The 12,969-nt window shown below is 45.4% G+C and overlaps 1 protein-coding gene across 1 annotated transcript in view; it reads left to right on the plus strand.

The window, feature by feature from the left end:
• The first annotated feature begins 4,215 nt into the window (after window positions 1-4,215).
• The window catches only part of UBE2E3 (ubiquitin conjugating enzyme E2 E3), a 59,664-nt gene continuing 50,910 nt past the window's right edge, over window positions 4,216-12,969 (plus strand). Inside the window, exons 1-3 of the mRNA XM_037398242.1 lie at window positions 4,216-4,471; window positions 5,676-5,878; window positions 8,034-8,084. Of these exons, the coding sequence (XP_037254139.1) occupies window positions 5,685-5,878; window positions 8,034-8,084 (245 nt within the window). The 5' untranslated portion in view covers window positions 4,216-4,471; window positions 5,676-5,684. The remainder of the gene's footprint in view (window positions 4,472-5,675; window positions 5,879-8,033; window positions 8,085-12,969) is intronic.

The raw sequence follows: 12,969 nt of genomic DNA on the forward strand, positions 1-12,969 counted from the left end.
CAAGGACTCCATGGGAACATTGAAATAAAAACATTTCCGTATGACTTTGTGATTCAAAAATATGCATTTACCTGTTATGTTTTGTAAGTGCTTAATGCTAATCTGCCCGTTAAAACTTAGTACCCAACTGACTATTTTAGTGTGTAAGAACCAACTATCAAATACAATGTACACCATACAGTAGAACTTACCATCTACTTCATAAGATTACAGTGAAGATTAATTAACATCTGTAGTGCTTTAATTAAGTATTTTTCTATGGATTTAGATACAGCAGTGTTCAATACTATAAAGAAACCTGGCTAACAAGCTAACCCCTGCGTTAAAATACAGTTGGTAAAATTCTCCTCCTGATTTTATTCAAGCGCATAAAGATCCAGAGAAGGTAAAGATACATTCAAAACTCCTCTAAGCATCCCAAGTTCCAGGTCTCGTGACAGCCTGCATTAGAGCAACCTCGGAGCTATTGCAGTGCTATAACAGCCTCCAAAAAGTCATTCTTCAAACGAGAACAACTGAAGCACAGCAGTGTTCTGGCTATTCCCTCCATCTCTCCCCCACACCACCCTCCCCATCCTTCATCCACCATATCCCCATGCCAGGATTTGTAAGGTGGCAATACAAAACCAACAGATGGGCTAAACACCAGCTGACAAAGGGACCGGGAGGTGGTTTCCTAAAGGTTGGTTCCTGCCCACTGCCATGCTTACTTTACTTCTCTGAGGACAAAAAAAATTACCTATGCTTTTCTTGTAAATTCCTGAGGATACAAAGGAATTGAAACACAGTAGTAACGTTGTTCTTCAGGGGCTTATTTTTTTCATTCATAAACCCAAATGAACCTATAGCATCACGATGTAAAAATAATCCTATTTATGGTACTGATTTTAAGTTTAAGGCAAAACAGGATGAGCTCCAATTACTGACTCTGCAGCAGGCTTCCTGCACTTGCTTCTGTAAGTCACTACATCACTTCCTGGCCCAAGGTTTTTGCCTAATTTACTTTCCTAGCTCTCTCTGTTAAAATTGCTAATTATCTGGGGAAAAGACACACTGGATATTTGTACAGGACCTACCTTACAAGGAGCATTAGTTGCTACTATGACATTTACTACTGATAAAAACACAATCTAAATTTCACCCCATCTACTTTTAAAAAATATACTTTGTTCATTTCCTGGTTCTGTAGTTTGTGCCCATCTAGCTGTGGCGCTGTAGTAGAGCTCCAACAGGTGCTTTAACACACAGCCTGGTATGGGAACACACATAGAGCAGAAAGATGCATTGCTAGGTGGAGATATATTTACTGTCAGGAAACAATGATTTTGTGATAAAGATGATGGAGTGCATGACCGTAAACATTAAGTAGTATTTTCAGTTGAGCTGCTCTTAATCATGAAAAATGTATGCTGCCCTTATTTTACCATCTGTACACCCTTAAAATGGTAGGGGCAAAGAGATCAAGCAATGATTTCTCCATCCCTCATAGTTTTCCTGTGAGAAGCAGAAAATGCCTTTCACCCTAGTGCTGGTGCCAGGCATTGAGTTGTTTGCTATCACAGAATTTCATGTCAGATGGAGGAGACTGAACTGTGAATTCCTAAACCTAGAAAAATATTTTCAGATGTCTGTGCAGCCCAAAGCAGCTGTTAAACCTCCGCGTGCTGACTATGACAGAACAGGGATGGAGACATACCCAAGAAGACTTTGGGTTTCTTAAGAAATATCAACTGCCTTTCGGAGCAGGGCTTGTAAAAAAACCAAACCAAAACAAAACACAAACAACAAAGGCAACTGACTGGGAAAAAAAATGCAGGCCTCACCCACTCCTGAGTGCCCAGGATTGTTCAGACAAGTCTGAACGGTCCTTAGGAAGATTCTGCACTTTACAACACCAGCTGCACTTTCACAGTTCAAGTACCCAAGAAACTGGCAGAGAAAAAGCATTCATGATGTGTACATCAGTTAAAATTACACTGATGTCAAATCACAAGGGATACAAAAAGCCAGAGGTATCATGATACGTAGCTTTGTAGCAATGGCTATTAAAATTGGTGTTTCCCCCCCTCCTTCAAACTGTGCCATACCTCTCAGTGCAGTACTTTTCCTATGGTTGACAACATTAACAAACACACCCAAGGAAAATACAAACTCGTAAGAACAAAGTGTCATCCTTTGAGACCTGATGTCAAATGAATGAATATTCATTCAAATAAACATCTGTTATATGCACCCATTGCTGTAGTAAATCTGTTTTAATAAGGTACAAAAGGCTGGGAAAAAATAAAATCTAGGCTGTTTTTTCAATTAGTCACTGTTAAATGGGCTTTCTTTAGTTTCACTTAGTATCCTGAAAGCCACAGAAGTCACACAACATGTAGTAGCTGCTGTGGTGTGCAACTCTTGACCAATCTACTTACTTTCATTCCATAGGTGCACACTCTTCTAGTACTTTTTTTTTTTTATGCCTGTGTTAATTTTCACCTGAAATAAAATAAAATTTTAAACACTCAATCCTGACTTTCAAAGCTCCAGCAAGCCTCATCTCAAGTATTATCAACAAAATGGGGGGGGTGGTGGTGGTGGGGTGGGGTGGCAACACGACTATCAGTGCTGACTGAGAGATTTTTAATATTGCCATGCTTCCCTTTTACTAATTATGCCCAGATTGCTCATCATGCCAGATACTGTTTATGCTAGGAATTTTCTACAGCATACCTCAGGGGCAAATTGCCTGTAGTGGTGATCTGGGAATTCTCTATAGCCTACTTCAACAAACAAACCTCCAGTATTCTTCCACATCACATCATGCAACTCTCTCGCCAAATCTGCAGCATACTTTTCAATTGAGCTAACTTCAGTCACCCAGAGAAGGGTATTCCCTGTCGAACCGATTGTTTATTCCCTCTAGAGCACAATGTACACTCTCTGACCCCTTGATCCTGCACAAGCTAAGGTAACACAGTAGTTTTAAGTCATTAGGCTGTTGATGATGAAAGCCCTTGAGGTAAAAGCCATCGAGGCGAAAGCCCTTGTGCTGGACAGCTACGTTAGGTTGAGATTTCATATAAAATGCACAAACCTTTACTGTAATTGTGAATTCCTTCTCTGCTGAAGCCAGTTACCCACGACCTCATCCACTTTTCACTGACAGAATAAATCTTCTTTTACAAGTGGATTTTATTGACAGTATGAAAAGGCTTTAATTTTGGAATATTTACATTATTTCAACTGGCGGATTGCTTTTACCACATGGTGTACTCCAGGCATATGACGTGAAAAGCTGTTGAAGTACACACAGGAACAGCACATTCATGGGGGGCCTGAAAATAAACTAAACCTCCGTCCTATGTCCATCTTCCTGTGACACCTACCGCAACTGCTACCGACGATCCCCCTGCCTCTTCAACACACGCAGAACGGCCATGCTGGCGGCTCACGCCATACTAAGCTTAACTGCTCTCGGCCCTGAGCCCTGCCGTGAGGGGTGGCGAGGCCGCGGGGCGGCCCTCCCGCCGAAGGCGCACACCGTAGGACGCGGCCCGCCGCCTCGCCTCAGCCCCGCGCGGCCCAGCCCGCGCCGCTCGGCCGCCCGCGCTCCCGCAGAGGCGCTGCGCCAGGCGCGGGTGCGCTGCAGCGCGGGAACTGGCGAGGGCGGCAGCGGCGGTGAGGCGCCACCAGCGGTCCCGTTCCCGCCACGGCGGCGGGGCGCGAGGCGAGGCGCGAGGTGCGAGGCTGCCGCGGCGGCTGAAGGAGGCCCTACGGCCGCCAGCGGCGCGCAGCCGTCGGTGGGCGAAGCCCGCGGCGGTGCCTCCCCCCCGTCTCCCCTCAGGCGCCGGCGGCGGGAGCCCGTCGGGACCCGGGCTCTGCCGGCGGCGGCGGAGCGAGGGCGCGGGGCCCGGCCGGATCGGACCGCCGTCGAGGGCCGGCCCCCCCCGCGCGCGCCGCCGCTTTGTCCTTGCCCGGCCCGGAGCACGCGCGCCCTCGGCCGCGGCGGGAGAGCGCCTGCGCGCACCCCGGCCCGGAGGGGGGCGCGCTCCGGCGGGCGCCGGGCGGGAGCGAGCGCCCCCTCTCCCCTCCCCCCGCTCGCCGGGAGCCCCGCCGGCGGCGGCGGCGGGCGGGGGCGGGCGGGGGCGGCGGGCCGGAGGCCCGAAGCGGCCGGCGCCCCCTCCCCCGCCCCCGCCGGCGCGCGCCCGCCGCCCCCCGCCCCGGCCCCCCGGCCCGCCGCGGGAGCCCGCGCCGCAGAGCGGGGCCCGCCAGCGCCACCCGCCGGCCGCGAGGCCGCACCGCGCCTCCCCCCGTCCCCCCCTGCTCCGGCTCTCAATGTTCCACACTGCCCGGCCACAGAGCCGCCGCCGCCGCCGTATAGCCCCCCGGCCGCCTCCGTCCCCTCCTCGGGCGCCGCGGGCCCGGCCCGGCCCCCCGCCATCCCGCCTCTCCGACCCAGCAGCGGGACAGGACGCCGGCGAAGGTAAGGGAGAGGCGGGCGAGGCGGCTGCCGCGGCGGCTGGGCGAGCGCGGTGGGGGGAGGCGGGGAGGAGGCGGGGGGGCTGGTAGAGGAGCTTTGTTCTTGTTTTCGGCGCTCGCTGCCTGGCGGCGGCCGGGGGCGCGGAGCCGGCCCGAGTTCACGCCTCACTTGGTGCACACGCACGGTGCGGTGCGGGGCCGGGCGAGCCGCCGCCGCCCGCCGCGCCGAGCCCAGCCGAGCCGCGCCGCGCCGGGCTCTCCCCACAAAGCGCGGCCGGGCGGGCGGGCGGCCGCCTCCAGCCCTGCCGCAGCTCCCCGCCGCGCTCCTCCTCGGCCCCCCCCGGCCGCCGGGGCAGCCCCCTCCCCCCCCGCCCCGGTCGGCGGAAAAATGTCGGTCTGCCTGGTGGAGCTGCGTGGGGAGCGGCGGCGGGGAGCGCCGTGCAGAAGGTGCAGTTTGAATTACGCTTCTTCCCCCTCCGGCGGCGGCTCTGTGGTGGCCAAATGCAGTTCTCGCTGCTGGCCATGTAAATAACCGGGGCTGCTGCTGCCCGAGTTGCTTCAAATGCATCTTGGGGTTTTTCCCTTTTTAAAAAAAACCAACAACAAAACACAAAACACCACCAACAACATAGCCCACCCCCCTCCTCGTCCCCCGTCCCCCCCCCCAGCCCAACCCTTTAAATGCACAGAGCAAGTGTACATTTCCATCTGAAATCAACCCAAGTGTTATTGGCAATATATTTTCTCAGAGAGAGGGGGAGAGGGGGGGTCTGGCGTTTGGACCCAATAAAATGCTCTGCTCCATTGTAAATATTTACAGGGTATTAGTGACTTTTTAAAAAACATTTTCAGTGAGGTCTGTTATTTACAATGTGTCATAAGTTATTAATGTTCATTGCCTAAGTACCCTGCTAAATCTGTCTCATGCCTTAGAACAAAGTCGACAATTGGCATATTGTTTAAAGTATGAAAAAAATGCGAGTGGGTTTAAAAATTGGAGATATCTGTATTTCCAGAAGTGTAAATATTGCTTTGTAGCTGTCAAACTGCGGCCCTGGGGGCGAGACAAAGAAGTATATTTTGGTTAATTCCTCGGTGAAACAGAGTTGTCACCAAGTCAAGCGTTCTCTGGAACTCAGGGAATGGCAAGAGAGAGTCCTGCCTGGTGTATTAACTCTGCCTCTTCTCTTCTCCTTCCCCAAAAAAAGTTCCCCACGATGTCCAGTGATAGGCAGAGGTCAGACGATGAAAGTCCAAGTACCAGCAGCGGTAGTTCAGATGCCGATCAGAGGGATCCACCTGCACCTGAACCAGAAGAGCAAGAAGAACGAAAACCCTCTGCCACTCAGCAGAAGAAGAACACCAAACTATCCAGCAAAACTACTGCTAAGCTATCTACTAGTGCAAAAAGGTAAAGGGGACAGTAAAACGTTCTGTAGTATTTTTGCATGGTATTTTGAGTCACAGTGCTTGCATTGCACTTTTCAAGACAGAGGGCTTCTTCTTGTAAAGCTACGTGGAAAAGAGTGAAGTACCAGCTTTTGCGGTACAGAAGCCTGCCATGCCGTATCTTCGTTAATCCAAGTCTTATTGGGGTCATAATTACACAGTCTCATCATACGTCTTTTGAGGAGTTGTTTGAGGACTTAGTAACTTACAGGCTGGCTGGGAGGGGGCACCTACATTTTCGTATTTGCAAAAATGCACGAGAGTGTGTCGGCTTTGGCTATCTTTTCCAGAGTTTCCATGCCTGATTGGTATAGGGTGGAGTCCTCCTGGTATATTTTATTATGGTCTGTAGACTGATGACCAGCAATGTTCTTTAATTAAAGAAGTCACAAAACCCCAGTGGCTTCTGTGGGCCTTCTGACTAGTTTTTCATGTCAATGCTTGGGAGAGCCTCAAACGCCTTGAAGTGTAATGGGTTCATTCTGCAGTTCTTTCAGAAGAAACTTAGGTGCATTTTCTCCCTTAGGAGCTGCAGATTCAAACCATGGGGTTGTACAGGTAGCCTCTACCTTTAAATATCAAAATCTTCAGAAGCCTTGTTGAGTTATACCTGTGGCATTTCTATTTGCATGTAAGGTTACTGGCAGTCCAGCTCAAGACGTGCGCTCTGATAAGTTTCTGTAAGTTCAGCTGTATGAAATAAGTAAACTTTAAATCTCTTGATTCCAGTGGTCTTCAAAGATGAAATATAATGCTGCAGTCCTTTCCCTGGAGTTCCTTTTCTTTACAATCATTTACAAATATCCTGTAGCAATAAAAGCTGTAGAGTAGCCGTAGTAACTTCAGGTTTTGCTTATTCAGTGTAAATAGTGTAGTTCTAATTTTTAGGAACACTTTAGTAATTTTGCATTGGACTTAAATTCCGCAAATACTTTTTGAAATGTGTTAAAATCACTGCAGAGTGTGACTGAATGGCTTTGATGACTTCTGAGCTTGTTAAAGAAACCCTTTGAAATAGGACTGGCTAAAGAAAGAAAAGTTCTGGAACTACTGTGTAGGCTTTGTAATTTGTTATTATTTAACTTTTTTTGAAAAGCCTGAGATGCAGGCTTTCACAACTGAGTTTTCCCTTATTCCCTTTATTGCACTTAATTGTTGCAAGTTCAATTTCATACATCTCAAATAGTTCAGTAGTCTGAATTTATTGGTACAAGTGTAAGGGCATGCAAGCAGTTTCCTCTTAGCTCGTATCTTAACACTAGCTATTCACACGAAATTCAGAGTCTTGCTCATATGGGTCCTTTTCTGAAAAGAGTCTTATTTGGTATTTAAGAGGAATTTACCATGTGTCTTTTGAAATCACACCTCTTATGTACCTGAATAAACTATTAAATTGACAAAAAGTTTTCGGTATTCTTCTTCTGGACCTTGACACCTTGCTTGTAATAGAGTAAAGCTAAGCACAGAGTATTTCAAGTTATTATATCACTTTTTATCATGTAAATTCAGCTGCTCTATAAGGTCGGGGGAGGAAAGGCAGCCGAAGGTGTGGAGGGAAGTAAAGTTGATCCAGAGAGATTATTCCAGTAACAGAGGCAGCCTGGGAGATCTGCAAATCCACTTTTTAAACATACTGCAAAGTAGTAGGTAAAGTATTGTGAAAAGAGCGTGTCTGCTGCCAGCGCGGTTCACTTCTTCAGCCTCGGTCACAGGTCTGTAGCGCTGGTTTAAAGTCATTGTCAAATCTGCGTGTGCAGCCCCCCCCCCCCCCCCCTTGCCTCATTTGCATATTAGCTTGAAAAGAAAATCTCTCTGGTAAAAAGTGCTCGGATGTGAAAAAGAGTTACTTTTCTGAATACTTGTGGGAAATTCCTACCCAACTCAGTTGTAAGTGCTCTGTTTACATACAGCGTGGAGCAGGAAAAAAGCTGCAAAGTTTCTCAGCTGTGGGATTTGGGTTATGCCTCTGAGAACAAAGAGGAAGCAGCCATGTTAGCATTACTGAAGGCAAAGCCAATCTTGCATTTAACTGCATGGTGGTAGAGGGCAGTGTAATTCCCTGATTTATTCTATAGACTATCTCAAATGCTTTGTGTCTGTTCTCATTTCACCAACAGAATCCAGAAGGAGCTAGCTGAAATAACCCTTGATCCTCCTCCTAACTGCAGGTATGTAACGGCTTCTTAAATTGTGGACAGTGGTAGCAGATTAATGTGCTCAGGCTAAGGAATGGGAAACTTAGAGTTTGCGACCAGTGACTGTTAGACAGAAATTGTGTACAGCAGATTGAACAAGCATAGGGAACGTTTGATACTGAAGTTTGCTATTTTGGCTGCATGTTGGAGGTGTAGTCATTAGTTATTGATGTACATAGTGAAGTGTATTCAGTTTGGTTTTTGTAGCTGGTCACCGCCTTCGTGAAACATTAATTATATGAACTTTAGAATACTCTGAAGCTCTGCATGTAGTTTGAACTGGCTTTTTGAGTGCTAGGTTTATAGAGTTATCACTTCATTCTGAAGTAAAGGTAAAGAACCATATGTGATTTTTATATGCTTTCTTAGTATGTTGCTTAACAGTTAGATACACTGAAGTACTGCCTTTAAATTTATGTGTCTGTTGGTCACAGTTGTAGTGTCTTGATAGAGAATATTTTTAAGGAAGTTCCCAACTTGGGAGACGCTTCTGTTAGGCTTTAGAAAATTAAATTGTAAGATTGGAAGACCGAGTGTTTTAGTCTTAGATAAAGTGATAGTAACTGGAGCACTTGATCTGTAGGAAAGTTAAATAGTAACATAGCTAGCTAATTTCTTTAAATCTTGTGCATGTTTTACGTTTGTTTAAAAGATGCTTGAAAATTCTCATTAGCTGTGAGCCTCCAGTGTTCAGATTTGCAGTGAAGCTACATTTAAATAATGTTGATTTCATTTGATGCATCTCGGCAAGATTTCTTACTGCAAGGTGTCTTCAGATTAATAGCTTGTGTAACAGCAAGCCTTGTACATGTTTAAAAAAATGCTGGAAGTGCTTTCTGATTTTATGTTGGAATTGTTTGGCTTTTTGAATAGTTGGAAAGGTTTGGTGCAGGTTTTGCAAATTCAGTAAAATGTGCGTTTTTCTCCTGTCTGGCTAGTGCATGAGAGCAGGGGCTAAGCAGAGCTGTATTTTACTGAATTTGTGGTAAAGGTGTCTTATTACCCTGAGGACTGTTCTGTAGATTGCCTATGGTAGTCTGATGTATTTGCATGCAAGGTCAGTGGCTCTCCCTCTTCACGAGAGGCAAGCTCTGTCCAGAGAGCAAATGTCTATTGGGTTTGGGGAGGAGGGGTGGGAGGGTGGGTCTGGTTGTTTTTTTGTTTGCTTGTTTGTTTTTAAATAACTGTTTTTAAAACTTCTAATAAATTACTGGGATTTATTTCTGTGTTGGTTATGCACTTTATACTTGGACCCTCAGAGAGGGCATGGTAGGACAGAAAGTATTTAAATGAAGTAAACAGTGACACTTTGTCTTACAGTTGCTAAATTGTAGCAGTTTCTGGTACAGCAAGTTGCAGTTTGGCTTTTAGAGAGAAGCTTCCCTCCTCACACCCTGCAATACCTCTGATACTTAGTGCCCTGGGAAAGCATGTTCCTCTCATATTGGCGTGAAAGTATTGCAGAGAGTTTGTCCTGCAGTGGAGCTGGTACTACCAAATGCCCAGAAATACTGTTGAGAATGATGAAAACCCCCCAGTGTGTCTACAATTATTCAAGTTTCTCTCCTACAGAGGATAGGGGGAAAGATTATTTTTTTGCCAGTGAGGAAGTCAGTGCTTCTGTTCCTATAAGTATTTTTTTAAGAGGAATTTAACCCTTTTACTCAGTAGCAACTGTACAATGAATGCATTTTTACCTTTTGCAAAATGAAAAATATTTACAAGAGATATTGCCTTCTGTAACAGAAATTCTGGGTTTTCATGATGAGCAGTTTGAACACAGTTTCAGTGCCTGAAGGATTATCGGTACATTGGAACTGACTTGTTCGAAGGAGCCTTTCTGGTATCAGGAGGTAAATGCAGCTGTGTGTTAACTGCAGAGCAGTTGAAGTTTGTGACACTTAATCTGCTTAATCGTGCAGATTAAGCAATAGGTTGACACAGCAGGCATGTGACACCTACCTCTTCATTGTTCATCATGCAACAAGCGGCGGAACGCTACTTGTTACATTTCTTGTAAAAGAGAAAGAATTTGTAAAAAAAAGAACTCCACAGCATTTAAAAGCCTGTATAACTTGGCATATTCATATGTGCTTTAAAAACAAAAAAACTTGTGTTGTAAGTTCTCCTAAAGAGATTCTTCACGCAGAGTTGTTTCTTCTCCAGTTCTAGAGCACACCCTTACCATTTGCAGTCCACATGTTGCAGGCTTCTCAAGAATAGAGCTGCCAGCTGATGCTCTTGCAGGTTGATGGTACTTCTGGTTACTCAGTTACATAAGTGATTAAACTTTAGCACTTTTTAAAATATCATAATGGCACATATAAAACATTAAATGTTACTTTAAGAGGACACAGTACTAATACCGAAGAGTACATTGAACTCTCCCATATTGTGTTAGACACTGATGGCTGCTGCCACATCTCACATGCCAGTGTAACTGCATGTGGAGTTGCTCCACCAGAGAGAGCTGAGGCTGATTTAACCACTTTAAAATGACATCAACTGGTTGCACTGTGATTCTCATGCAAAAGAAGTGTAGGTTTCCTCAGCAGTTAAATTTCCCACAGTCACATCTATTGCTGTAACATCTGTTTTATAAAAAGTGCCAGAGCCCCAAGAAAGTCCCATTCCTGGGTGTGCTGAGCAGGCCTGGGCTGAACATTAACTTCTATTTTAGGCACTGGGATAGCTGAATGACAGGCACCGTAAAAATGTCTGAATAGCAGGTTTTTGCTTGCTTGTCTCAACAGTAGAGATTGATTTCTTTAATTGGACAATGGACTGTTAGAAAAATCATGTTGTCATGCATCACGTTATGTTTGTGGGCAGTGAATACAAACTGTGCCGTACCAAGTATAAAACTTAGTATCTTTGTGTTGATAACTTTATGCTTTAACATACAGTAATAATCTAAATTCCTGTGATTTCAGTGTGATTTCTAAGAAAGATAGAACATCGAAAACAATAAAATTAGATTTGGTCTTAAGCCACTGAAGGTGTTGGTGGGAAACTAAGTACTGCTTTCTCCTCATGTTGGACAGTAACTGACACCTCTTCTGCTGGACAGGAGAAAATGAGTCAGTTACTGTCCAACATGAACTCTAGCTCTAGGACAAATAGGTAAACTGAGGACACAGGTATCTGATCCTGGTTTTTCTTGCTTTTGCTGCCTTAACTCAAAGCTGTGCTACTTGGTGCAGTATGCTGTATTTAATTTCTTTTGTGCTTTTAATAGCATAAAGCAAAGCTAAAAAGGTCTTGGCCCTATTGCTCCTAGGCAGCTCAATTTCAAACCATGGCCAAGCACTTATACATACTTGAAGGTATGGAAGGATGCCAAACCCCACCGCTACACATTCTCAGGAAAATGCAGCAAAGATCTTGCATGTAATGCTTGATAAATCTGGGCCACATTGATGCTTTTAAATAGGTTTGACGTATCTGGAATAACTGTTTTCAGTTCATGGCATAAAACTTCAGACTAGAGGTCATTGCTCTGTAGTTAAGGTTTTATCTGAGGCTGCTGTTCTGAGCTGCCCAACTTGGAGGCTGCAGCTCAGGTGCAGCAGGGCACAGCCGGCTCCGATGCTCATTGTTCTTCCTGGATTTCAGGGCTGGCACAAATGAGGCCATTCCCAGGGGAACTGTGATTTAGAGCAGCTTCCTTTAGCTGTTCCTGCTGCCCTGCTGCTCCACAATAGCAAAAAATGTGTATTCCCAGTCTTCTTTCCCCACTCCTCCTCATTTCCATTCCAAAAGTAATCATTGTTCATGAGAAAGTTTTTGACGTTCAACCCAGTACTAAATAAATTTAGTAACACCCATGCCAGCTTCGTTTATAGTTTACAACCCATTTTACAGCAAATCCAGTTTGGTATACACTTTGTAGGAAATGAAAGCAAACACCAAAATCGGTGTAGCCACTCAGAGCTGCATTCATGTTGTTTAAAAAGAGGTAAGATCGTGCATCTTTCCGATGCAAGTGGAAGAATTCAAGCATTTTATAGTCTGTTCTGTCAGTTGGCTTTAATCTCTTCTGTTTGTTAGATTAAAGATCAGACATCTGAAAGCAAGTGGGTAAAAAAAAAAAAAAAAAAAAAAAAAAAGGAATAAAGGCCAGACAAAACACGTGCCTTAGCGCACTGGTCAGAGAGACAGCTTTCCTCAGTTGTAGCTGCTGAGAAATGGGAATTCTTACCAAAGGCTCCCTGCTCTGTCTCATCCTCTAGCTGGTGAGTGCCTGACCTGATAGGGTCTGTTGAAAGATTTTTCTTAATAGGGATTACTAACTCGATTACTATTTATTTTCAGGCCTTGTATGCTAATAAATACTAGTGTGATTTACTGAGCAATACTACAAAAGGTAGCAGCTGATGATTTTGCTGTTTGCAGCCTCTCCTAGGCTTGCAAGTAGGTTGATAATTACTTATTTTAAAACAACACTCCGAAGTATGTGTAGTATGTGTACTGAGCACAATGGGAGCAAGACATGTAGGGGTTTTGTTTTAATACAGGATTCTTCTGCTTCCTAAGGACTACATTTGTCCCTTTCATTACTGCCACATCTTGGGCTAATTCTGCGCTGCAGAGTATTGCCAACCCAACCCTACGGCCTGGAGTTTGACACAAAAAAAATGCCTGCAAAACCCTGGCAGACGAATGCTGTTACTGGTTTAGCTATGGACCCATGAATCCAGATGTTTGTAACTGTCTCACTGTGGTTATTACCCCATCAGTGGGGAAGAAATGCACTATGTATTTAAAGGAATATCGTGAAGGTATTCTTCAAACCAGCGATTTAAGCTCTTTCAGTTGAGCTGTCTGAAACAATGAGGAGCAATGAACAATTGTGCTG

The sequence above is a fragment of the Falco rusticolus genome, chromosome 8, assembly GCF_015220075.1.
Source record: "Falco rusticolus isolate bFalRus1 chromosome 8, bFalRus1.pri, whole genome shotgun sequence".
Lineage (NCBI taxonomy): Eukaryota > Metazoa > Chordata > Aves > Falconiformes > Falconidae > Falco > Falco rusticolus.